This window comes from Sphaerodactylus townsendi, linkage group LG06 (assembly GCF_021028975.2).
Source record: "Sphaerodactylus townsendi isolate TG3544 linkage group LG06, MPM_Stown_v2.3, whole genome shotgun sequence".
NCBI classification, from domain to species: domain Eukaryota; kingdom Metazoa; phylum Chordata; class Lepidosauria; order Squamata; family Sphaerodactylidae; genus Sphaerodactylus; species Sphaerodactylus townsendi.
In genome coordinates this window covers 66,729,213-66,753,940 of record NC_059430.1, presented here as the reverse complement: position 1 = coordinate 66,753,940, position 24,728 = coordinate 66,729,213, and the positions used below count along the sequence as shown (strand labels likewise).

The window sequence follows — 24,728 nt, the reverse complement described above, 5'->3', positions numbered from 1 at the left end:
CGGTTTATAAATATAATAATAATAATAATAATAATAATAATAATAATAATAATAATAATAATAATAATAATAATAATAATAATAATAATACCTGATACATAGTTGCAAGATTGTGATCATTGGTGTAGTGTATGTAATAATCAGCAACATTGGATAGGGATCCAATCTGTAAGAGTGTTTATTTGTTTACTTACATACTTATTTATTGTCTGCCTTTTTCACAAAGACTTAAGGCAGATTACATGTAAAAAGTCAGTACAATCAACGAAATGGAACATTTAGTAACCAATGCATTAGTATACTAGCAAACTCGAACCACCAGAAAGAAAAATTGAATCATAGCATAAATATTAATATGACACATTAAGCAGGATAGAAATTCCATAACAGGATCTTGCTTGCAATAAGTTTTACAAAGCAGTGCAGACCACAAGTCCTAATCATTTATTCAAGTAAGTTTATGAATCCTGTGTAGAAGAGTTGTTTTCAATAGTTTGCTTTTGCATAGTTTGCAGAAGGCCAAGAGAGTGGCTTCCTTTTCACAGGTCATTGTAGAGCTGATTTATACCCTACTTTTCTCAACTATAAGGAGTCTCAAAGCGGCTTACACACTGTTACCCTTCCTCTCCCCACAACAGATTCCTTGTGAGGTAGGTGGAGCTGAAAGAGTTCTGAGAGAACTGTGAATAGCCCAAGGTCATCCAGCAGGCATCATGTGTAGGAGTGGGAAAACAAACCTGCTTCACCAGATTAGAGTCTGCTGCTCATGTCATGGAGTGGGGAATCAAACCTGGTTCTTCACATTAGAATCCAGTGCTCTTAACCACTACACACGCTGACTGTCTTGTACATAAACGACTGATGCAAACTAGTATTTGTTCAACTTTACTAGACTGCCTGGTCATTAAATTGAACTTATTTAAGTGAACAGACAGCAGTAAAGCCAGATTCCTCTTTGAGGATAGAACAACAAGCATGGGCATCTGGCACATTCAATTAGCCAGCTACCCCCATTCCGTATGAGTGTCAGATAAATGTTTACAACATTATCATTTAAATACATGTTCGATAAGGCACAGCTGGCAAGAAGGACTACTAATAGAGAATTCCTGTGGCTTGACACATGGGCCGTTTCTGCATGGGACCCAGGAGCGCCGGTGTACATGTGGCATGTACTGGCATGTGGCCATTTGCACACTTGTGTGCTGGCAGCCCTAGCGTTCCTGCACCCTCGCAACAGCACCTCTGCATGAGGCATGCTGCTTTTGTTTTAAAAAATAACCCTCTCTTCCTGCGTCACTCCATCAGGACAAGGGGACACGTCCCTGTGACCCTGGCAATGCCCCGGGGGGGGAGAGAGGGCAGGAGGCGTATCCTCTCATTCCCATGGAGCAATGCAGGAAGAGGAGGTAAGTTTTAAAAACAAAAGCAGAGGGCCAAAAAACGGCACCTTCCACCTGGTGCCATTCAGTGGGGGGGGGGGAAGAGTGGCGGTGCCTTGATTTGGAGATGGTAGCCATGCGAATTATCCCCCCCAAACGTTGTTTTTACTGGGCCTACACCGGTGATTTTGGCCCATGCAGAAACAGCTGTGGTGTGCAGGAGGCTGGGCAAGACCCTGCCCCACCAGAACCCTCACCTTTCTGACCTCCCCATCTGAAGTCTCCCATCCCATCCTCTCCCAATCTGCCACCCCAAGCCTTCCCTTTCAACACTCTCACCACTCAAGCTACTGTGTTCATTTCAATGCAAAAATCATATGAATTCATGAGGATCCATTTAAAATCATTTGGATCTGGCTTTTACCCAGATTTGTGAGTTGGGACATGTTCTACAATGTGATGGTGACTTTGAGATGACCTGGTTCAAAAAATCGTTCTTTGTGGGGGGTTGCCGCCCATACGGGTGGGTTGGGGGGCAGCAAACTCAGATTTTGTCCCAGGCTCCATTTTCCCTAGCTACACTTCTGCTAATTACCAGATAACACTAGATAATGCTGTAATGACTAGATAACCCAACAAGGCTTGTTGGTGGCTCCATCTTTCCATCAATTAAAATTGAAGGGTGTCATAATGATGAATTTTTCACTTGTACCTCTAACATGCAGAAATTCTCTTCCCAATGATGTCAGGAAAGTCTACTTTATTTTAGAGAGAGTCAATGTGGTGTAGTGGTTACAATGTTAAACTAGGGCAGAGACTCATCTTCAAATCTCCTGTGAGCATGAAACTCACCCAGTTTTTCTGTCAGCCTATCCTATCTCATGGAATTGTGGGAAGATAAAGGAGAGAAGAGATGAGAGTCACATATGCTCTCCAAGCTAAAACAATGTACTAAATAATTTCAGTTTTGCAAGGGATTCCAGGCATTACATTCATTATTGAGGTGTAATTTTTTTCTGGGCTGATGGTGCCTTTTTATTGTATGTTACAAGATGATATTTTACCGTTTTATTTTTACTTTTGCTGTTTTCCCTTAATTGTGCTTAATTGCCATATTGTGAATGTTTTGAACATAGGATAGTTATAAAATAACTCAATAAATAAGACAAGATAGATCCAAGATAATGGTTATGTTCTACTTAACACTGATTAATTAAATTGGAGGCAATTTCAAAATTAAACTGGTTGTATTCCAAGTACAAGTTCATTGTTTGATGTAAACTAGCTTTTCCCTTGGTTTTGCTCCCCAGGACTTGCTGGAATCATCTGTCCTTCTTAAAGAGAAATCTTACTTCCTCATGATAAAAATATTAATAGCAGAAAACCAAATTCAAGTGAGCCATTATGAATCTTGAGGGGGAGGGAGTCTAGTGAGGTTATTTTGTGTTTGACCTTGAATTAGCACTTTATCTTATGCTCTTTATATAATCTGTCTATAATCCACTCTTCCTTTATTTTGTTTCATTTCACAAATTTCTGTGTGGGATTGGCAAAGATATGGCATAAAAGTGAGTGCCTTTGGGAATGGCAGCCTGCCAATACAAGGTGGTTGTTCTTTCTCACATGTGTATGTGTGTGCATCAAAGGCAAAAAACTGTTTTCTTGTTTCTGATATTGATGAATTTATACATGTGGCTGGATTTAGAGAGATAATCAAATGGGGATGGCTCACTTCCAAGCAGCGGTCAGCAGTCACTCTGGGGAAGTTTTTGACAAGTGGCCCAGATTTCACAGTTTATCCAAAAAGGGAAGAATGTTCATTAAACAGAAGCTTTATTAAATAAGGCAGTGATATGTTTCCATGCAAAGAGATACGTTCTTTATTTAACATTCACAAGTTGCTTATGGATTAATTAGACCATCTGTTCCAACAAATGCATTCCAATCTCTCTTGTGAGATAAAAGAAACCCACAGAAAAGGCCAATAACCATTCCCATTTTAAACTTATTTTTTGTTTATTTATTTTGCTGTTATTATGCCTTTATTCATAGAACTCATAGGGTTCTTAGGCAGTTTCTAGTCCAGGTACCAATTATGCTCAGACCTGCTTCAGCAAATATCTTCATGTACTTGTGAATGCTATCTTGAATTTTTTTTAAAAAAAAGCTGAATTCAACATTTTTTAATCACAGCGTTTGTTTAACTGTGACACATACATTGAAAATTATAAATAGACTACAGAAAACAGGTTTTTGAATGTGTTTGCCCCCAGTTAACTATACTCCAAGAAACAGTTCTGGAAAGAAAACATACACCTAAGTCAACAAGGGTGTAAGTTATAGGTAATGTTTTGTGTTTGCTCCTCTTACAGTTTATCAACTGGACGCATTTTTACCCTGTAATTAGCCAGACATCTCTTTTTTAACTAGAGCTGAGCATGGGCTCAGGGAATGACAGGTAGCCTATAAAATTGAACTAGCTAGAAGATCTGTTCTTTTCAGCTGCAACTGAGAAGTTTTACTTATGTGTCTGCCTTCTGACTTTGAAATACAACCTTCTCTCAGTACAGAACATGCTGTAGAGAATAGGCAAGTTACCTCCAGAATGCACTAACAAAAGATGCTATTCAAAGTTAGAAGCATCTTAGATAATTTCTGTTTTAAGAAAGTGAAATCAGTTGCCGGGCGTTTCTCTGGATAATAAGATCTGCCTGTATGGCTCTAGTTTCAAGGGGTTGGGATAGAAACTGGTAGGTCTGTTGCTAACAGCTGGGTAAGTTATTGGTCATATTTCATTCTCAAAACCAAAGTGTAATATATACTGTAGCAAGAATTTTGGTAACTCCATAAAAGTTAAAGAAGTATTTGTTCAAATCTTAACATTTTAAAATTCATATTCAGCATTCTGTAAACCCTCTTGGCTGCCATTATATTATAATTTAGCTGTATCTATTTTATACAAACAGGCCGGATTTAGAATATTGGTGACCTTCAGTCAGGATAGCCCAATCCATTGAAGAACTTCACAAAATGATTCACAGTAGAGAGTTTAGATTCACCTATTACAAGTAAATAGTGAGTGTGAAAGTTCTGTATGGGTCTTAGGATTTTTTCACTTTAAAAAAGGTAATGAATGATGGCTTTCGGAACCACCCATATACCATGTTTCCCCGAAAATAAGACAGTGTCTTATATTAATTTTTGCTCCCAAAGATGCGCTATGTCTTATTTTCAGGGGATGTCTTATTTTTCTGTGTTCTGTTCATCAGGCATACTTCCAAACAAAACCTTTGCTACGTCTTACTTTCGGGGGATGCCTTATATTTTGCACTTCAGCAAAACCTCTACTATGTCTTATTTTCAGGGGATGTCTTATATTCGGGGAAACAGGGTAATTGTAAAAGGCAATACATTATGTAACCACATATAAGCAGCATTCTAATGACTGTATAAATAATTAGGTAATTTGACTTTTAGAGATAGGAACATCTAGGACAATGCAACATTACTTCTTTAAATGTATAGTTAGCTTACCAGTGCAGTTCATGGAAAACAAAAATATTTGGCTTCGGGCTATTTTAGACTCATTTTATTGGTAGAAACTGGCACAGAAAGGTAACTAATCAGCCATGGTCACCAAGTTAAACAGAACTGAGTTTAGAGTATCACCCTTCAGATGCCAGTGTCCTACTGTCTTTGGGTATTGTGGCCATTGTAGTCTTTTATCGAGCACTAGCAAAGCAGTGCCAAAGTTTTATGCTACTTATGCATCATATCCCAGACTGCTTTCTGGCATATTGTCCTTTTACAACAAGCATGATGCAAGTAATATGAAAATAGAAGCAGGAGACTGCAAGACTGGTGGTGGTGATGCAGACAAGATTGTGATGTGTGTAATCCCATTCTTTTTCACCATATCTCATTTGCTCACCAGGCTGCCCATACACCAACCACCCTACATACTTGCATGCCAGGGTCTAGGTTTAGCATTACATAGAATAGATTTCAATTTTTATTTTTAGATAGATCAATGTTATATATGTATTTTTTCTTTTTTGTCATTGCTGCATTTACATTTCTTTTTGCTTCTTAAAATATTTCACCTTTCCTGCTATCAACAGCAAGCTCCAGCTAATTTAATAAAACTAGTATTTGCCTGCACTACAACAATTAAAACACAAGCACTATCAACAATAATATATAACTCAAGCTCAACAGTAACACTAGACATTATTCACTAACAAAACTCCTTTTAAACAAGACTACTTTGCACAACTTCCAGCAACTGAGTTGCTCCCTGACTTCTTCTGGGAACCCATTCCAAAGGACTTGGACCTCAGCAAAGTTCACATGATGGCCAGAGATGTAGCTGACTACACCAGCACCCAGGGCTCACCCCAGGAACTGTGCCATGGGGCATAGATGGCCCATGAGGCCAGCCTGACTGACCCCGCCCTTAAACTCCACATGGAGTTCAATGTGGGGCCATCCGCCGTTCCCTGATCTCCACATGGAATTTGGAGGCCCGTTTGCTTCTGGCCTCAACTTGGAGCGGAGCAGCCCATTTGCTGCTGGCTGGGTCCAGCTTTAAGCCTGCAGTTTAAAGCTGTCCCCAAGTCTCACTGAGTCCAGCAGCAAACTGAGCCCCAAAAGCTGACCAGCATTAGTTTTATACTGTTGACTCCACCCCCACCCACCCCCCACACCCCCAAGTGGCGGAGCTTGGGAGCAAAGTCAACAGTATAAAACTAGAGCCGGTCAGCCTTTGGAGCTTAGTTTACTGTTGGTCTTAGAGAGAGCTTAGTTTACAGCCTTTGGAGCTTAGTTTACTTCTGATCTTAGAGAGAGCTTAGTTTACTGCTGGTCTTAGAGAGAGCTTAGTTTATTGCTGGTCTTTCTGGTCTGCAGAAAATGGGCCACTCCACTCTACATGTGGAGATCGGGGTGGGGTGGCTGGGCCCATACTTAGTGGTGCGATTCACCAGGTTCACACCACTTCAGCAGAACCAGTTGTTAAAATGGTGCTTGTAAACAACCAGTTATTAAATTATTTGAATCCTACCATTGGAACCAGTTGTTAAATTATTTGAATCCCACCACTGCCCATACCCATAGAGTTTGGGGCTGGGCCAGCCCAGATGACCCCCTCCCAAGCTCCACATCGAGTTCGGGAGTGGGACCAACCATGCCTGGGCCAAAATGGGCTAAGGCACAGTTGTGAGGGGGGAGCATATCAGTGTGCCCTCCAGAAAGTGGTGCTTGGTACTCTAGTCCCCTCATGACTCCCTCGCTGTACCAGTGATAGTCTCATAGCCCCATGAAAGGTAACAGTGGGGGAGAGGATTGTGTAAAGATTTGAATTTATCCACAAGTTTAAAACTTATATCCACTATAATTTTAATACTGAAATGAAGAAAGCCCTCACATTCTTTATAATGTTTAAATGTATTTTCCATATGTGTTCTAAAAGATCGATAGAACAACCCTGTGCTTCTATTTCTTTTGCTTTATTTCTTTCTAACTTGAGTGCCATTTTATATGTTCTAGAAATTTCATAACTTGCTTTTTTTTCTACCTGACACTTTCCCCTCCTTCTTTGACACCATATATGAGTTACATTAAAAGATTTGATAAATGCTTTGAATAAGTTTTAACCTCGCTGTTCTATACTTCTCATAACATTAACCTAGATAGTGTCTTTATTTCCTCCTAGGTTAATGGAAAAGATCTCTCCAAAGCTACTCATGAGGAGGCAGTGGAGGCTTTTCGTAATGCAAAGGAACCCATTGTAGTCCAAGTTCTACGAAGAGCACCTCTCATTAAAATGCATGGGAACTCACAGGATATTCAACTCATGGATGCTAGCACACAGACAGATATTACCTTTGAGCATATTATGGCTCTGGCTAAGCTAAGGCCAACCACACCTCCAGTTCCTGATATATGCCCTTTCCTGCTTTCAGACAGGTATGACTTTTTTCCTATTTAGCTGATGTGTCATGCCCCCACAGATGCCTTTATTATTGTCATTATTTTATATCAGTTTTCCATAGATAGCATGGGTTTAGTCCTCTGTATAATCTCCAAAGGGAGGGAATTTTAGTTACCCCCTGTCCCTTTAAGAAGTTTCCCAAGAGGCAGTCTTTCTGTTATCTCCAATCAATGCCCCTGTTTAACTCAGTTCGGTTCAGTACAGGTGCCAAAGGAGTTAGGAGCAGAAGTATTTTGCCACGTCAAAGGTATACAGAGAGCACAAAGTTGTGGTTTACAGAGAACAGTAGCCAGATAAAGACTCAAAGAACTTAAAGAAGTAAACTTTCCTGGAAGCAGTCAAGGAAAGAAAAAAAGGCTATAGCTTCTACTGTCCAGTCAAGCAAGTACTTTATTTTAGACAGAACCTGGGAGGAGTTAGGGTCTCCATTCTTCTAAATATTAAACCTTTTGTTTGAACTGTTAAACCTTGCTTGTGACTCTCCCACTTTGTTCTGGCATAGGGCACCAGAAACAGTTTTGCTTGGGGAACAGAACATAACTAATGGTGGAAGACACTATTAAAGCAGCTCAGGCTATCCATGATCAGCATCTTCTTTTTCGTATTTACTGGGGAAGGTATATTCTTTCCCTCCTTACTATTTAAGGATGTTTAAGCCCTTCTCTCCTGAAAATGCTGCCCCTAAGGTGCTTTATGCCCTATGGAGAACAATGTGTAGATACCTGTACAATATCTTTGTTTTTCCAGGGGGACAACTGCAGAAAGGAGTTAGGAACCTCCTGCAGAATTGGAGTTAGGAACAATATTGTCACTAGGAAATTAGTGTTAGGAGCAAAATGTTAATAGCAATATTTGTGACTTGTTTGCCAAAGGAATATCAGTTAATAGAGAACTACATTCTTATTTGCAAAACTCCCTTCAGCTATAGAAAAATTGACAGACCCACATTTTCATTTGGACATTCTCTTAACTGCTCTACACTTCAGATTCCTGACAATTAGTAGTACTAGAACATACAAGTAGGGACGTGTAAGAAACTTAGTAAAGCAGCCATCCCATTTTGCTCCCTCTGACCTCCTCACCTCACTCCCATTGCTTTTCTCTGCAGCTTCTGCCCCAGCCCCCATGTCAGTGACTCTCCTGGAGCAGGCAGGCAGGTGCACCAAGACTTCCCTCACTTGGAGTGCTCTGGGCAGGCATACTAAGGCTTTGTTTCCCCTCCCCCCTCTCTCTTGGTGCTTGCCCTACTCCAGGCAGGCCTGCTGAGGCTTCCCTCCCACTCTCTCTCTCCACGACTCACCTGACTGCTTACAACAGGCACACCAAGGCTTCCCTCCCTCCTCCTCCTCCCCTCGCTCGGCAGTTTGCCCAGAGTGCTCCAGTCAGTCATGCCTCTCTTGTCCTCTCCCAGTGGCTCTTACAGACTGGTCTGGACAGGTGCACCAAGACCCTCACTGGGAGCTGCCAAGGTCACTGCTGGGTCAAGAATAGCTGCCAATATGGCTGCTGGGCTGCACCAGTGACAGGATTCTGAGGAAGCATGTTCTCTGTGCTTTGCACAGAGAATGCTTTTTTATTTTGGGGAGAATTCAAAATCCCATTTATTTATTTATTTTTCAGATTTTTTTCTGCAAACTTGGGGAGTACCCCAATTTACAGAAACATCTGTTTCAGGTAAGTGTGCCCCCTGCAGATTTAAGTCTCTGCAGATAGGGAACACAGTTGAAAATTAGATGTATAGATAAGTCTTGATCCTAGTTCTGGCAGAAGAACCATTGAAGTTAGATTAAACTTTCTTACACTGGACAATGCTTCAAACTTTGCTGACTAGAATGATAGGAAACAGGCCACAGAATCTACCATATATAGGAAAGCTTGAGGAAGCTTAATGAACTACAGGGAATGCATTCTAAATGACATCTACAGTTGAAGTAACACCAGTAAAGACAGCATATTCTGTTGATACTAGAGACCAAGTAACCTGTGCAGTGCAGTCCACCCTCCAATGTCTTAGAACGCCATAATCCATCAGATCCCTATGAGTTCTATCCATTGCCTCATAGTTCCACCATAGGTAGAATTACAAATTCACTTTTTAATGTGCTCTGAGGTAAAGCTCAAGGTGACACATTCATAAAAGTCTAGGATCAAGGTGACACATTCAAGGTCAAGTATCTAGGATCAAGGTGACACATTCATAAAAGTATCTAGGATATGTGCATTCTGTTGCTCAACAAAATAAATAATTTTAATGCATTTTTACAAGAAAAAGAGAGCTAAAATCATTAGCTCTGTCTAGTAATTCCAAATAGTGTTAAAAATCTAATGCAACAAGTTTATAAAATACTTTTACATTTGAAAATCTGGAATCATATACCTAACCTATTCTTTTTGTTTCACATAGCTTTCATTCTCTTCATCCAGTGGAGCATGAATTTTATGAAGGTAATGACTATCTTTCCAGCCTGCCCACTGATGCAGACAAAACTGAGGACTTTGAATGTGAGGTAAGATGATGTTGCCGACCCCACTACTTGCCCATACACACAACTGATAATAGTATAATCACAACTGATATTATGAACCTTTGAGAAATATAATAATAAGAATAATCTTTATAAAAATAAAAATGCCAAAGCTCCTTCTAACTCCTGTAATCTTTTGAAATACCTCTCACTTCTACAGTGTTGGATTGCATAGACTTTTTAAAATTAATTTATTATTTATTTAATTTACTCCACCTTACACAAAGGTCTCTAGGCAGCTCACAATAAAATCAGAATAATAAATCATACTGATAAGTGCATCATAATAAAACTGTAACCTTACCACATGACAATAAGACATAATAAAATTAAACCCACTCCCTGAACCCCATTCCTTAGACCAGCAGCTGTAGAGGAGCTTCCAAGGAGGCTAGCCAAATGCCCAGGTGAAGAGGGCAGACACCTAGTGAATCTCCAGGGCGAGAGTATTCTAAAACCTGGAGACAAACTGTGAGAAATGAAGGTTTAATGGTGGCATGAGTGTCCAGTTTTAAGTTTTCACCATGGTTCTGAAGTGGAAAAGTTCAGCCAGTTTTAAAGAGTGGGTTAGAAATGCTGTTAAAAAGCGCACCCGGTTTGGACCGGGGCGCCCGTTGCGGCAGGGGAGGATGGAGCGTCTGCCCACTTCCCCGTTCGGCCAAGAACGGTGGTCATGTGACTGTTCCACCGTCACATGACAGGGGAGCCGGGAGGCTATAAAAGCCTGTGCCTGGCTCAGCTCGGCCTCTTCGCAAGGCCAGGGGCGAACAGACCCACCCACCCTCCCTAGGGTTATTAGGGGTTGTTGCATGTTTTGTTTTACTTATTTGTCGCAGTCTGGGCGGTTTTTTGGGCATAGGGGCACATCCTTTATTGGGGAGGCAGGCTTGCAGGCCAGACCTCCCTGTGGCAGGGGCCTCAATAAGAGGTCTGGGGGTAGTGGAGGGCTTGGTGGCACAGGCTTGGAGGTCATGTTTCGGGCTTGCTACCCCCGGCAGGAGGGGGTGTCACAAATGGATATGCATCCAAGTGGCACCCAGTAACCTCCTGTCCCGGTCCCCATGGGGGATGGTGCCGGGCCAGCGGTTTGCTGCCCGAAGGGCCAGGAGGTGTCAGCTTTGGGGCTGGCCATGGCCAGGTTCAGCGGTTCGCTGCCTGGTGGCCAGGATGTGTCCCATATGCTTGCCCAGCTTCCAACTGTTATTATTGTTGCTGTTATTGTTAATGTTAATAAACCGGGCTGCGGCCATTTCATTTCCAAAGAAATAAATATTTCTCTGTGGTTATTGGGTAAAGTGTAATCCACACATCTGCATGCAACTGCATAAGAGGTTTTAATTGTTAATTCTGAAATCTGAAAAGGCGGAAACATTCTGCTGTTTTGTGTTGCAGTGTAACTGGATCTCGTAAAGGCATAGATTTGGTTCCTGATGGATAAAGGTTCCAACCTGAAAATTAGAGGGTTTTTTAAAAATTCATTTATATGATGCTTCTTGAACACAGTTCAATGAGGACAAATTGAATGTGATACCATGAGTATCTGTCTATTGTGCATTTATTATACCCCTTAAAATATTTTCAAGAGCTATTGAAAGGTTGTGGTGCATTGTCCCCCCCCCAAAAAAAATAATATTTCAGTTTTAGAAATGGTGTCCCTTTGTTCAATTTTCATTTCAGTTTTCAAAGCTTCCCTTTATTTGACAGTTATTAGATTTTTTTATCTGTATTTTAAACACAGTAACAAAAGAGTGAGTGTGTTCTTGTTTGAATATAATATGTTCAAGCTTTGTATGGATTTAAACTGCAAATAGGATTTTTTAAAATTTTCATTAGGTAGGTTTCATTCAATAGTTCTTGGAATTAGGGAAAAAAGCAATTTATCTTCCTATCATTTGATCTGTCTTCAACATTTGTAATAAACCCTTGCTTGATATTTAAAAACACACACTGGCAGATAAATACACAAATGGGTCTTTTTAATGACACTCCCACTCCTGTTCTTACAAAACACTCCTTAGAAGACTGCAGAAGCCTATAGTTCTTCCCAAAGGAGAAAGGAAAATGAAATAACACTGGCTCACTGAAGCTTATCCAGGATAAAGTTTTATTTGAAGTGTCTGAATAAATTGCTAAGGGATTGGTAAGAAAATGGATTCTCCCCAACCCAGCCTCCCTTACAAAGACCAAGAAAAAGCTACTGGACTCATGAAAGCACTAACTTGAGCTCATTTATTGTATAACTGATTATGCATTTATACACATATCCATTTATGTGTGAGAGTTTTTGGAAAAACAATTTTTAAGAGCACCAATTATAAATTCTATTTTTGTTACTTTTCCCCATTTGATCAGTATATCAATTATATATTAAAAATAAAGCATGACTTCACATACAGAACTTAGTTCAGTGCCAGCACATCCTCTTTAACACCATCATTAATTCCTAATAATATCCAGTGTAAGTATTATGACAGTGGTAAATGATCAGGTAGGTTCTCGGTAGCCTGTAATCCCTACTAATCACACCATCCTAGTTATTAATTTGCTGTCAGCAATGATTCAGTAGCTCAAGGTAAAGTCACTGAGTGACTTGAAGAAGGTTTCATGTAAAATTTAAGAAAGGAGCTGGGTTTCTTCTCTGGAAAATGAGAGCTAGTCTACAATGATCTCCATCCTATGGCAGATCAAAGTACCAAGAGCAATTCTACAACATCAAAATGAATTAATATTATTTCCTACTATAGGCTTCTACTATAAAAATGGAGGGTAGCGATTCAGCATGCACACATGCACATACCACACTGTATAAATATGTTACCTTAGAGTATATACTCTGATTGCCATGGTATCATACCATTAGGATATCTGCAAGTCTGTTGTGAGGAAGTAGTAAAGCACTACAAAATTCACTGATTCAAACTCAAGTCAGCATATAAGATAAGAGATCGAAGAAAAATAGCAATGTGACAGAAGGCACCAGTACCATCCTTTGCATCCCACAGAATGCTGTCCACACTTGCCTAATGATCATACCCATCTTTTCCAGTGCAAACATTCATAGGATTTCTGAGTGATGTATTGAAGAACCATGTATCTCTTGATTCTGAGTGTACTGAATTGTACACCCAGCTCTTGCAGGGTGGAAATACCTTGTACAAACATGATTTCATATTTTTATACTGGATATTTGCCTAAGGTGAGAGCTGAAGGATGCGGAGTTTGTGTTAGTGTCACAGAATTAAAGTTCAGAGGTTCCCAAAGCAGCTGTGATCTTCTGAATAAACATAACATGAGAAGTGGACAAATAATCCTAGTAAAAGAAGGTATGAGTGGGACTGAAGTTAACTTCCAAAAATGTATAATGCCTAGGGTTGGTAAATGGGGAAAAAATTCGGCCCCAGTTCAGATTTGGGTCCAGTTCGGGTGTATGGGCTCGGATCCCCCCAGTTCCGAGCCTGTCTGCAATTTGCAGTGACATCTGAGATTCACGGATGCATTTTATTTTTTGCTGTTTTTCACGTTTTGGCCTGCAGGGGGCGCATTTTTAAACATATCGGCACCATCCTGATGATACCCTGAAATTTTGGTTCAGGGGGGCCCAAGTTATGGACCCCCAAACGGGATGCCCCATCCCTCATTGTTTCCAATGGGAGCTAATAGAAGATAGGGGCTATCTTTGAGGGTCCATAACAAACATTATTCTTGACTGTCCAAGATATGTGAGCATTAGGAATTTCTCTAACCCTAGACAAATCTGAAAGAGACTCTGACTGTTCTGTTGTGGAGCTTCTGTTAAACAATACAGATGTCATGCTCTTGGAAAAAGTAGCAAAATTTCTTTTACAAGTGACAGAACTTTCTAAGTAATGTATATGCTATATACAGTCTTCCTGTCTGCATTTTGAATGTACTCTTGATTTGTATTTCAATAATATCTGGCAACGCTCTAGAATCTATTTTAAATGCCAAATAAAGGTTGTTGTTGTTGTTGACTCTCAAAGGATAGCCCCTACTTCCATTAGCTCCCATTGGAAACAATGGGGATGGGGCAACCCTTCGGAGGTCCATAACTTGGGGCCCCCTGAACCAAACTGCACCAAATTTGGAGTGCATAATCAGAACACTGTCTTGAAGGCACCCTGAAAGTTCGGTGTCACTAGCTGGAAAAAATTTGTAATTGTTTTGGTTGAACTTCCATGTGCAGGAGCAGTGAGACAAACATTTTTAAATATATCAGCACCAAACTTTCAGGCTATCATCAGGAGACTGTCCTGATGACACCCCCCAAGTTTTGTGCAGTTTGGTTCAGGGGGGGGTCAAAGTTATGGACTCTCAAAGGGGTAGCCACCATCTTCTTAACTCCCATTGGAAACAATGGGGGAATGCCCCCCCCTTTGTGGATTCATAACTTTGCCCCCCCTGAACCAAACTGCACCAAACTTGGTGGGTATCATCAGGACAGTTTCCTGGCGATACCCTGAAATTTGGTGCCACTAGCTTTAAAAATTCTGGTTTGCATGTTTCACCACTCCTGCACATGAAGCCTGCTGGAGTGAGTGAGCGGTGAAACACACAAACCAGCATTTTTAAAGCTAGTGACACCAAATTTCAGGGTATCATCAGGAGACTGTCCTGATGATACCCCCCAAGTTTGGTGCAGTTTGGTTCGGGGGAGCCAAATGGACTCTCAAAGGTTTGGGGAACTTTGCTTCAGGAGGTTCAATTCTATGGGACCCCAAAAGGATAGGGCCCATCTCCCACTGTCCCCTGAAGCAAAGTTCCCCAAACCTGGATGGTGTCATCCATAGACTCTCCTGAAGATACCCTGAAAGTTTTGTGGGTTTACCATGAGAAATGTGCACTCCACAGCCCTCTATCAGAAATTCCCCATTGACAGCAATGCAGCTAAGTCACTGCAGAACAAAGAAGCTTGGGCAAATTTCTGGGGGTGCCTGCAGAGGGCGCATTTTTAGATGTATTGGTACCAAAATTTCAGGGTTTCATCAGGAGACTGTCCTGATGATACCCCCCAGGTTTGGTGCAGTTTGGTTCAGGGGAGCCAAATGGACTCTCAAAGGTGTAGCCCCCATCCCCTATTAGCTTACATTGGAAAGAATGGGGGATAGGGGCACCCCCTTTGAAGGTCCATACCATTGTCCCCCCTGAACCAAACTGCACCAAACTTGGGGGTATCATCAGCACAGTCACCTGATGATATTCTCATAATTTGGTGTCGATATGTCTAAAAATGTGCCCCCTGCAGGCACCCCAGAAATTTGCTCAAGGTTCTTCATTCTGCAGTGACTTAGCTGCATTGCTGTCAATGGGGAATTTCTGGTAGAGGGCTGTGAGGTGCACATTTCTGAAGGTACGGTCACAAAACTTTCAGAGTATCTTCAGGAGAATCTCTGGATGACACCATCCAGGTTTGGGGAACTTTGCTTCAGGGGGTTCAATTCTATGGGACCCCAAAAGGGTAGGGCCCATCTCCCACTGTTTCCTGAAGCAAAGTTCCCCAAACCTGGATGGTGTCATCCATAGACTCTCCTGAAAATACCCTAAAAGTTTTGTGGGTTCACCATGATAAATGTGCACTCCACAGCCCTCTATCAGAAATTCCCCATTGACAGCAATGCAGCTAAGTCACTGCAGAACAAAGAAGCTTGGGCAAATTTCTGGGGGTGCCTGCAGAGGGCGCATTTTTAGATGCATTGGTACCAAAATTTCAGGGTATCATCAGGAGACTGTCCAATCAAAATGAAACTGTGGTGTGCTATATTTTCTTTATGCGGCTGCTTAGAGGTGAAGGGGGGAAGGATTGGTTACTTATGTAACTGTATTAAGAATTCAGTGGGTGGGTGGGTGGTTTGAAACGTGTATTAGCCACCTTTCTCCCTTGGGAAACTCAGATGTTCTGGCAGAGGCATATCGGGAGGAAATGGTACCTGGAGACAAGTAGTCTCTGAGTGTTCCCCTGCGCCTGGGGGTGGGGCTCTGTCCCCCCAACCTGGCTGCCATCTCCCTCTTGGCTCCCAGCCGGCAGCCAGCAGCCCCCTTCCTGGCAGCCAGCAGTCGACCCTGCCCATGACATCATCAACATGGGCAGGGTCAAGGGTGCCTGGCTGATGCCCCCCGCTGCCACTGCTCCCCTTTCTCCTGACTCCCAGTCAGCAGTCCCTGAAGAGACTGCCATCCCCAGCCTCCAAGAGCTGCTTTTATAAGCACTGAGACTGGGGGCAGTGCTCAGGTGACGGGGCCACATCCCCACCCCTGGCGGCATGGCCACACCTCCCCAAGGGACTGTCGGCTGCCAGCTGGGAGCCAGGAGTGAGGTGGGTGGTAGCAGCCAATTTGGGGGGCAGTGGCAGCCGGACATCCTCTACCCTCGATGACGACATGGGCAAGGTTGAGGGTGCTCGAAGATGATGAGGCAGCAGGACTTCCTGCTGCCTTGCCGTCTTCCTGGTCCCATGGGGGGCACAAAATCGGATTAGTGGTGCCCGGGGACAAGGGATAAAGTGGGTCAGTCTAAATGTTCTCAGTAGATACTGAATTGTGGTGGCTGGTTACAAGGGTATTTTCCTGGAAAGTGTTCCAACAAGGAAAGGGAGTGTTCCAACAAGGAAAGGAACCATTTCCCCCTTTCTATAGTAACCCTTGTTTCTAGACAAAGAAGCCACTGTGTTCTGGGGCCACCATATCTGTGAGGCTGCCTCTCCCAGTATGTTCCCTGACAGATGCTGTGATGAGCAAATAACAATCTACTGATAGTCCCAAAAGATGTCTGGCTGACCTTGACCAAGACTAGGACATTCTCGGCCCCAGCCCTTACCTCAGTTTAATGAGACCTGGGCCCTGTTGAACTTGATTCAATTCTGCAGGGCCTGCAAGGCAGAGCTGTTCCACCAGCCTTACAGCTGAGACAGATATTGTTGTACCATCCAAATGGTCTCCCTTTTCTTCTCCCCTCAATTGTTAATATTGTCAGGGTTATTTTAATAGAAATTGATTTTATTTGATATCTGAGTTTTTACTTGTTTTTATGGTTTTATGTTGGTTGTATTTTAAATGTTGGAAGCCACCCAGAGTCTGCAAGGAGAAACGGCATATAAATATAATTAAATAAATAAACATCATAAAACAACAATTTAAACTCCTATCAAAGCCACAATAGCAAGCAGTAGTTTTTAGATCACAGACTTTGACATTGACGTACACCGCCTTGAGCCCTCCGGGGGAGGGCAGTCTAAAAATGGAAAGAAAGAAAGAAAGAAAGAAAGAAAGAAAGAAAGAAAGAAAGAAAGAAAGAAAGAAAGAAAGAAAGAAAGAAAGAAAGAAAGAAAGAAATGTGTGTGGGCAGGAGATTACAGACTCCATGACTTATGGTTATGAGAAGCACATTTAACACTAAAATTGCATTGAAATTGCCAGGGTGGCAGACGTTTCTAAATGTGGAATCAGCATATTAACAGGTCCCCTAGAGATGCAAATGTAGACTAAAACATTTCAGGGATGCACTATCATAGGAAAGGCAGTATAGTGAGGTTGCACTCAGAGTATGATGCTTATATTGTGGGAAACAGCATGAAAGGAGATAGCAATGGGATAGGAATGCAAAGGGTGCAAGTGCAAAGCCAAGCCTTTTCGAAAATCAGTTCAGGAGCATGAGAAAATCTCAGAGACTCGCCATGAGAACAATGCAGGAAGACAGGGATAACTCTAAAGTTGTGAAGATGTCCTAAGCCTGACATTTGGATTTCCAACCATAATTTTCACATAGGAAAGTCTGATACATACCTTACTGTACTGTTTGTCATTATATTACTGAACAAACATTTTCAGCTGGATTGTGTGGTGGGAGGGGGCTCATGGGAGGGCATTTTCTGTGGTAGGCCCCAAGCTGTATTTGCCAGGCACTTTATGGATTTTGGCGCCTGGTTAAAACTTTCCTCTTTACCCAGGCCTTCAATGTGTGACCCCAAGGGTCCCCTGCATGGATGCCAGCTAAAGGGGGGGAGGGCGAATTTTTAATGATGTTTTTATTGTCTGTTTTTAAAGGATGTTTTTAAGGCGTTTTTTAATGTTTATGTTTTATATTTTTATGTTTTTTGGGATTGTATGTTTTAACAGAGATTTTAACCCCATTATATAAGCCACCCTGGGACTTCAGTGTAGGGAAGGGTATAAATGGAATAAATAAAAATAAATTTTAAAAAGTGAGGTCACTTGTAATTTGCTGCTACTGGCACTGGTTAATAAAAAGCGAATCATGAGGTCATGTGCGTATCATATTTTTTTAAAAAAATCCAGAAACCTTTGGACAGGTGAAGATTTACTATTCATAACCCAAAGGTCAATAAACGTTGTTGTTTGGAATTTATCATTACGCAAGATGAAACTTGTAGGACACTGCTGGGAAGTAGAACAGTTCCAGCCACATAACTGGCTTAGGTACAGTATAAGAATATTTTACATACAGAGTACAGACCAGTGAGCAGAGCCATCTTGTTGCTGCAGTGGCAGCAATGATACTGGGTGAATTTGGGGTTGCTTTTCAATGAGAAGGACATTGAAACTTGAGACAAACTCCGGTGTGTAACCAGTGAGAACTGTAAAAGGAATGTTCCTATAGCACTCTGAAGCAGGAGCTGGCCATTACTAATCTCTCTATCTTCTTGGAGCAATGCAGAGAACACATTGTAAAACTAAATCCTGATAAGGTCAAGCAAAGACTAAGGGAAGTGCCTTATATTGGTCAGCTGTTGACAGGAGAGGGTCTGAAAATCAACCCATAAAAAGTTGAATCAATTAAAGAAACAACAAAACCAGTGGATGTGAAGGGTGTCTGAATTACTGCCACTGTGTTTTAGGCCTCTTCCGCACACGCAAAATAATGTGTTTTCAAACCACTTTCACAACTGTTTGCAAGTGGATTTTGCTATTCTGCACAGCTTCAAAGAGCACTGAAAGCAGTTTGAAAGTGCATTATCCTGCATGTGTGGAATGAGCCTTAGTTTTGTTTTTAGTTGTTTTTATGATATAATGTTTTTATAATGGTTTGTGTAAACTGTAAGCCAGCTTGGTGACTCTGACTAGGCAGAAAGACAGCATACAAATTTTATAAATATATTTATAAAAACAACAAATAAAAATGTTATATCAGTTGCTACCTTGCGCATACAGATTAGTTCAGCAGGCTCCCAAGACATATCTGTAGCCTTTATATCCTGTACAATTACCAAATGTAGAATCCACACATTTTTTTAAATTTGGGAGGTAGCAGTCTAGATTAATCCTATCTTTGGCAGTTTCTGCACAGGGAAACAACAGCGCTCCAGGGACGGGGAAAAAACGGTCCCTGGGGCACTGTTCGCACAGGAGGCTCTCCTGAAGTGACACGAAGACGCCGCTTCTGAAACTCGCTTGAGGGGCGAGTTTTATGGAATATGCCGGTTGCCACCCATTGCCGAGCGAACAGCAGCGGGTGGACGCCGGCGTATTTCCGTGGTGCTCCCGAACAGCTGCCTACCTTTTTCCTGCCTTTCGTCGCTCTGAGGAGGGAAGGGGACACGCCTCCTTGCCTCCGTCGCTTCAGCCATCTCTCTGGCCAGGGGGCGTGTCCCCTTCCCTCCTCAGAGTGACGAAAGGCAGGAAAAAGGTAGGCCGCTGTTCAGGGGGCTGCGTGGCTGTGCAGAGCGTGCAAACGGCCCCAAGGCTTGCATCAGCATCAATCATGCTGATGCAAGCCTGCAAGTCTGCATGTGCGGAAACCTCCTTTGTCTTCCAGCAAGGAGCTCCTATTTGCCACCTCTAAGAACGCAATATACCTGCATAGTGATTTCCAGTGAATAAACAAATTGTCCACTGTAAATTAGAAATAGCCCGAATCATTCAGTTTCTCACTTTTGCTGCAGCCTGAATATTAAGTGTACAGCAGGAAACTATGAGAAACTTCCATGTTCACATTCCTCAAAATTGCTGTCTTTTTCTTTGCATCCAGCTAAGGTCATTTTTTCTAATACTTGAAATAAATCAGAAGGAGCCCTGAGCAAGTAAAAGTCAGATTCCAAATTCAGCAGCCACAGAAATAATTTAAAATAAAGGCCTTGAAGAAATATTGTGCTCTCTAACCACATCCTAATAAAAGACATATTTGTTATAGCCTAGAACAGTCATGAAAGTCATGAACAGGGCTGTAATTTTCCATTGCAATTATACCTGGAACATTTGAGGAGAAAGAAGACTAGAGTGAAGGACAAAGTGATCAATATGGCAAATGTAGGGAAAGCATAAGAATCTAGTAAATACATGGTTGTGTATTTTAATGAAAAAGAAAATATCCCCGTTAGATAACAAAGCAGCATCAAAATCTCACAACCCATGGCTTCTGCTACTTTAATACTCCAGCATTCATTAATTATAATAAATGTGGTGAGCAAGCAGCTATGACCTTACGCTAATACTAGAATATTTAAGCAGGGTGGTAGCAACAGTGGGGCAGGTGCCCATCTGGAATACTGATCATCCACAGTGGAATTTTGTTAAAGATTTATGACCTCATAATTTCTGTGTAAAGAATTAGAATTTATTTTAAGGGTTTTTTTTGTTTTCTTTTTTAAAAAGTGGAAATAAGTCCCCCACTCAAAAAGAGATACTGCTCCAAATTCCACCAATCTGATCTATCCCATTCTGTCCAACTGCGTTTCCTGCTGATTCAGAGTGGATTTTCTAAAAGGAGGCCTACAGCCCCCTTGTACCTAATAACATGAAATACTGTTCCATAGGTGGACCATTAATAAGTGTGTTGACTATTTGTTACTATAATAGTGCTTTTCTATTGTTTTTAAAATGGAAAGCTCGTTTTATAATCATTAGGGAAACTCAGTACTGCTATATAATGTACTTGTGCATTGTTATCGGTGTTTCAAGTGGATCAACAAAGGGCAAACCTATTAAGAGATCTGCCTAACGTCACAGAACAAACTGGTAATAGAGATGGCAAGCCAGTAATTCTACCAGCTGTCTCAGATATTTAAGCCACTAAATCAAACTCTCTGTTTTTGATCTAATCTGGATAAGTGGATCATTGAGGTGAATCAGGATGTCAGATCAGTTCCTGTCATGCTGGTTTGTTCTTCATCTTTGTGTTTGTTTAGAAGTGCTTATTATAAAAAAGTGGGGGATGACTTATATTCAAAGCATCTGTAACTGTCACTGTCACTGATAATGAACATCCCAATTTATGAATGTGAATTCTTACCTTCAGTGGGGATTATCAATAGGGTTGAGGCAAAATTGACATGGGAGAATCTATCACTGTTATCACTAATCATTCTGTTAGTGTTAGAAACAAAGTAGGAATATATTAAGAAAATAATGTTAGTTTTGCTTCATTAAGTGAGTGTAGGATTGCTTGTCATTATACCAGAAAGGCAAATAAAACATGTGTGTTAATATTGTTACAGAATAGAACTTTTACCCCATGGGAAAAAAGTGAGCTTAATTTTGCAGAGATTGTTGTTGGACACTATTACACCATCTTGATCTATTTTTCCATGAGGAAGGAACCTGCAATATAAACTCTTCTTTGTCTATACGAGTTGCTATAAATTATTTTCATAGGCTTATGGGATTTAAATGCATTGTATACATTGTATATACAGGAAATGTTTATGTTGTGTGTTGTATTTCAAAAGCCACACTTCCTTAGTCTATTGTAATGTATTACAAATATACTATTATGTATTATAAATATATTTCTGGATCGGCTAAAAAGAAGCCATTTTTAGAACATTTGGGTTCTGCAAATATAGGATCAAATTGAGGGTAGAAACCAAATTCTAGATGATGATACACAAAACTGAGACCTGATTCTTAGATTAAAACTGTCACTGACATAAGGGCTTATCCTGATGACCACATATATCCCAAAACTATTTCAGGTATAATCAACTGAGCTGCAGGAATACCAGCTACCCTTAAGGAGAAAGATGACTGACAAGCACTCATGGCCCTGTGATGAGGATCCTTGGTTTTTGTCAGTGACCTCCATGTGGAGGTTGTAAAGTGGCCATTAGGCTAGTGTTTTCTCAGCATTTGGCATGTTTAAGTACCCTAAACTGCAATTCTGGCAAATAATCAGGTTTTGAGCAGCTGTATAGCGGGCAATTGCTGTGCTCCACAACTGCACTTTAATTAACACGCTAAACTAGTTTCCACAGAGTTTTAACTCAAGAATGCTCAAATATGTGGAACTGTAGCAATTTTGAAATTGTCGTTATAGACTCTGCTCACTAGACAAATGTTCCTCAGAGCATATGCTAGCACATCTGTTCTGTTTCCTAAATTCTGATTGGGTGGCTGGATCCTTGAAATATACCGATGAGTCAAATAATCTCTAACACAAGAAACATAAATTATTATAGCCATCGTCATCTGTCAGAGGTGACAAATGCTAATTTATATCAAATTAATGTTCAGTGTATTTGATCTGAAGATGCAGACTGTGTGTCTTTCTTTCTTTAGCCTTTATTTGGCATAAAACAAATAAAATAAAATCCTATCAAAAATACAGAATTTATAATAAAAGCAGTATTCAAATACAAAATATATAGCATAAGTGTAGGCTACTGGATATACATCACTTCCAATAAAAAAATTGCTACCATTTCACAATTGTGAGATCAGAATTATCCAGTAAAAAAGGCGTCTGCATGGAACATCCATTTCATCAGGAATCACAGAAAACATATTACAATATTTTAATCTAATATTTGCAGACTTAAGGGAGCAGAACAATTGATGTATCAATGTTTCAATTTGTTTTTCGTTACAAGAGCACACCCTTTTACTCATTTCTAAGTTGTTGAATCTACCATGCAATAAAGCAGAGGTGTAAAAATGAGATAAAAGAACAATGTCATCAGCATATAAAAGAATTGGGATGTGCGTTGTGCCTAATTTAGGGGCATGACTGTTAATTCCCACTAAAGCTAAAGGTAGATCGCTCAAAAAAAGATTGAAAAGGGTTGGTGCTAAGACACAACCTTGCCTCACACCTTTGTAAGTTGGAATGAAATCGGTCATAAGACCTTCTCGCGATCACTTTACAGTTTGTACCATTATAGAGTTGCCTTATTAAATAAAGGAGTTGGTTATCTATTCCTTGTGTTACCAATTTGGTCCACAAACGCTCTCTAGAAACTGTGTCAAAAGCTCACCAGAGACTGTTGAGAAAACTCAGCAATGAAGGAATAAGAGGGGAAGTCCTCCTATGGATTAAAAACTGGTTGAGAAACAGGAAACAAAGAGTGGGTGTAAATGGGAAGTTCTCACAATGGAGAGATGTCGGGAGTGGTTTATATCCATTCTTTTATCCTAAGTGTTAATGTTTAGTTAGTCTTCGCTGCTTTTATAAGTTTTAGTCAATTTATGATGGTTTTATGATTATATTTATTATATGCTGTACACCGCCCAGAGCCCTTCGGGGACGGGGCGGTATAGAAGCCCAAAGTATAAATAAATAAATAGGAATGATGACCAAAGAAGATATCCTGAGATGGAAATGACTGCAAAAGGCCCAGCTATCCTATCCTTTTTCCTATCCCTTCCAAAAAAAAATTCTCAACAGGCTTCTTTAAACCCACAACTGGTTTCAGATTCTTAGCCATAAAAAACTGCTTTGGACACGAATAAGGATTCTGAAAAGCTAGCTTAAAACTGTTTGATAAATATTTTGCATTCTTCCTATTAGGATAATGTTCCAGCCAATGCAACAGTCATATTGGACAGGGTGCCTTTTGATGAGCCACATGCAGGTCCGCCTCTCCTGTCCTTGTTCTGATCATCATCTTCACACCCCATTAGGTCACCTCTATATCTGGCACATACTGAACCTCAGTGGTTACCACTGCACTGGATATAGGCATGGTGAAATCTGCACAGTTTTTTGTTGCAACTATGAACTACCAACTATTTCAGTAAATGGAGAAAAACCTCAGATGAGAAAAATGTATAGTGTATAGGATGGAATTTTGTTTTAAAATTAAGGGGTCTGCTGTTTTTAAAGATATACATCCATCTTTTTAAGGATATCCATCCATCTTTATAAGATGCTAATCTCTCAGCAATCTCAATAATTAGAGAGGAAATTGTGGAATTCAGTTTGATGTTTGTGACTTACTAGAAGATGTACTGATGGCTGTGAGATTTTTTGTTGACTGAAAGCCTATAATTCTTAAGGAATCCCCCTTTGACTTACTTATGAGACTTTTTTTCTTTAAAAACCTTCCATTTTGTCCATATGTTCAAGACAAGTATGCTTTGAAAGCAGGTGTCAGCAAAATCAAACCAACTCATTGAGATTCCCTGGGTATTAATATCATGTGAGCTCACACCCATTAGGTTAACTGTATATAGAAACCATTTAGTAATAGTTCACTGCACAGAGCACAAAAAGTAGCCCATCTAGTAGGAATATTTTGTTTTCTACAAAATGTATTGTATATGCTGAAGCTCAAACCAATATGAGCCCTCTTATACTTCCCCTAAGAATAATTGAATTTATCTGCCAGACTGAATGAGACCTACTTGCCAAAATTGATTCAACCCCTTCTAGGTTTAGAACAAAATTTACAAGGAAATTTTTCTCTCCACTGGCTATTTTCCTGACTTCCTAATTTTCCAGTTTCAATACTCAGTAGTGCACATATACATAATTCAAGTCTGAAAATAGTTTACTGATGTTTGACAGAATCCTTGGTAGAATCTCATGTCTCTGATCTACTGCAAATGGAAGTATCCAGAATTATCCAGATTTATCTTTCTTCC

The 24,728-nt window shown here is 40.7% G+C and overlaps 1 protein-coding gene across 3 annotated transcripts in view; it reads left to right on the top strand.

The window, feature by feature from the left end:
- PDZRN4 (PDZ domain containing ring finger 4) overlaps positions 1-24,728 on the top strand; it is a 155,189-nt gene that overhangs the window by 80,869 nt on the left and 49,592 nt on the right. For 2 of the 3 annotated variants that reach the window (XM_048501924.1, XM_048501923.1), the window contains exons 2-3: positions 7,096-7,349; positions 9,779-9,881. The exons of the other annotated variant lie outside the window; for it this stretch is intronic. In XM_048501924.1, the coding sequence (XP_048357881.1) occupies positions 7,096-7,349; positions 9,779-9,881 (357 nt within the window). The remainder of the gene's footprint in view (positions 1-7,095; positions 7,350-9,778; positions 9,882-24,728) is intronic. 3 annotated transcript variants of the gene reach the window in all.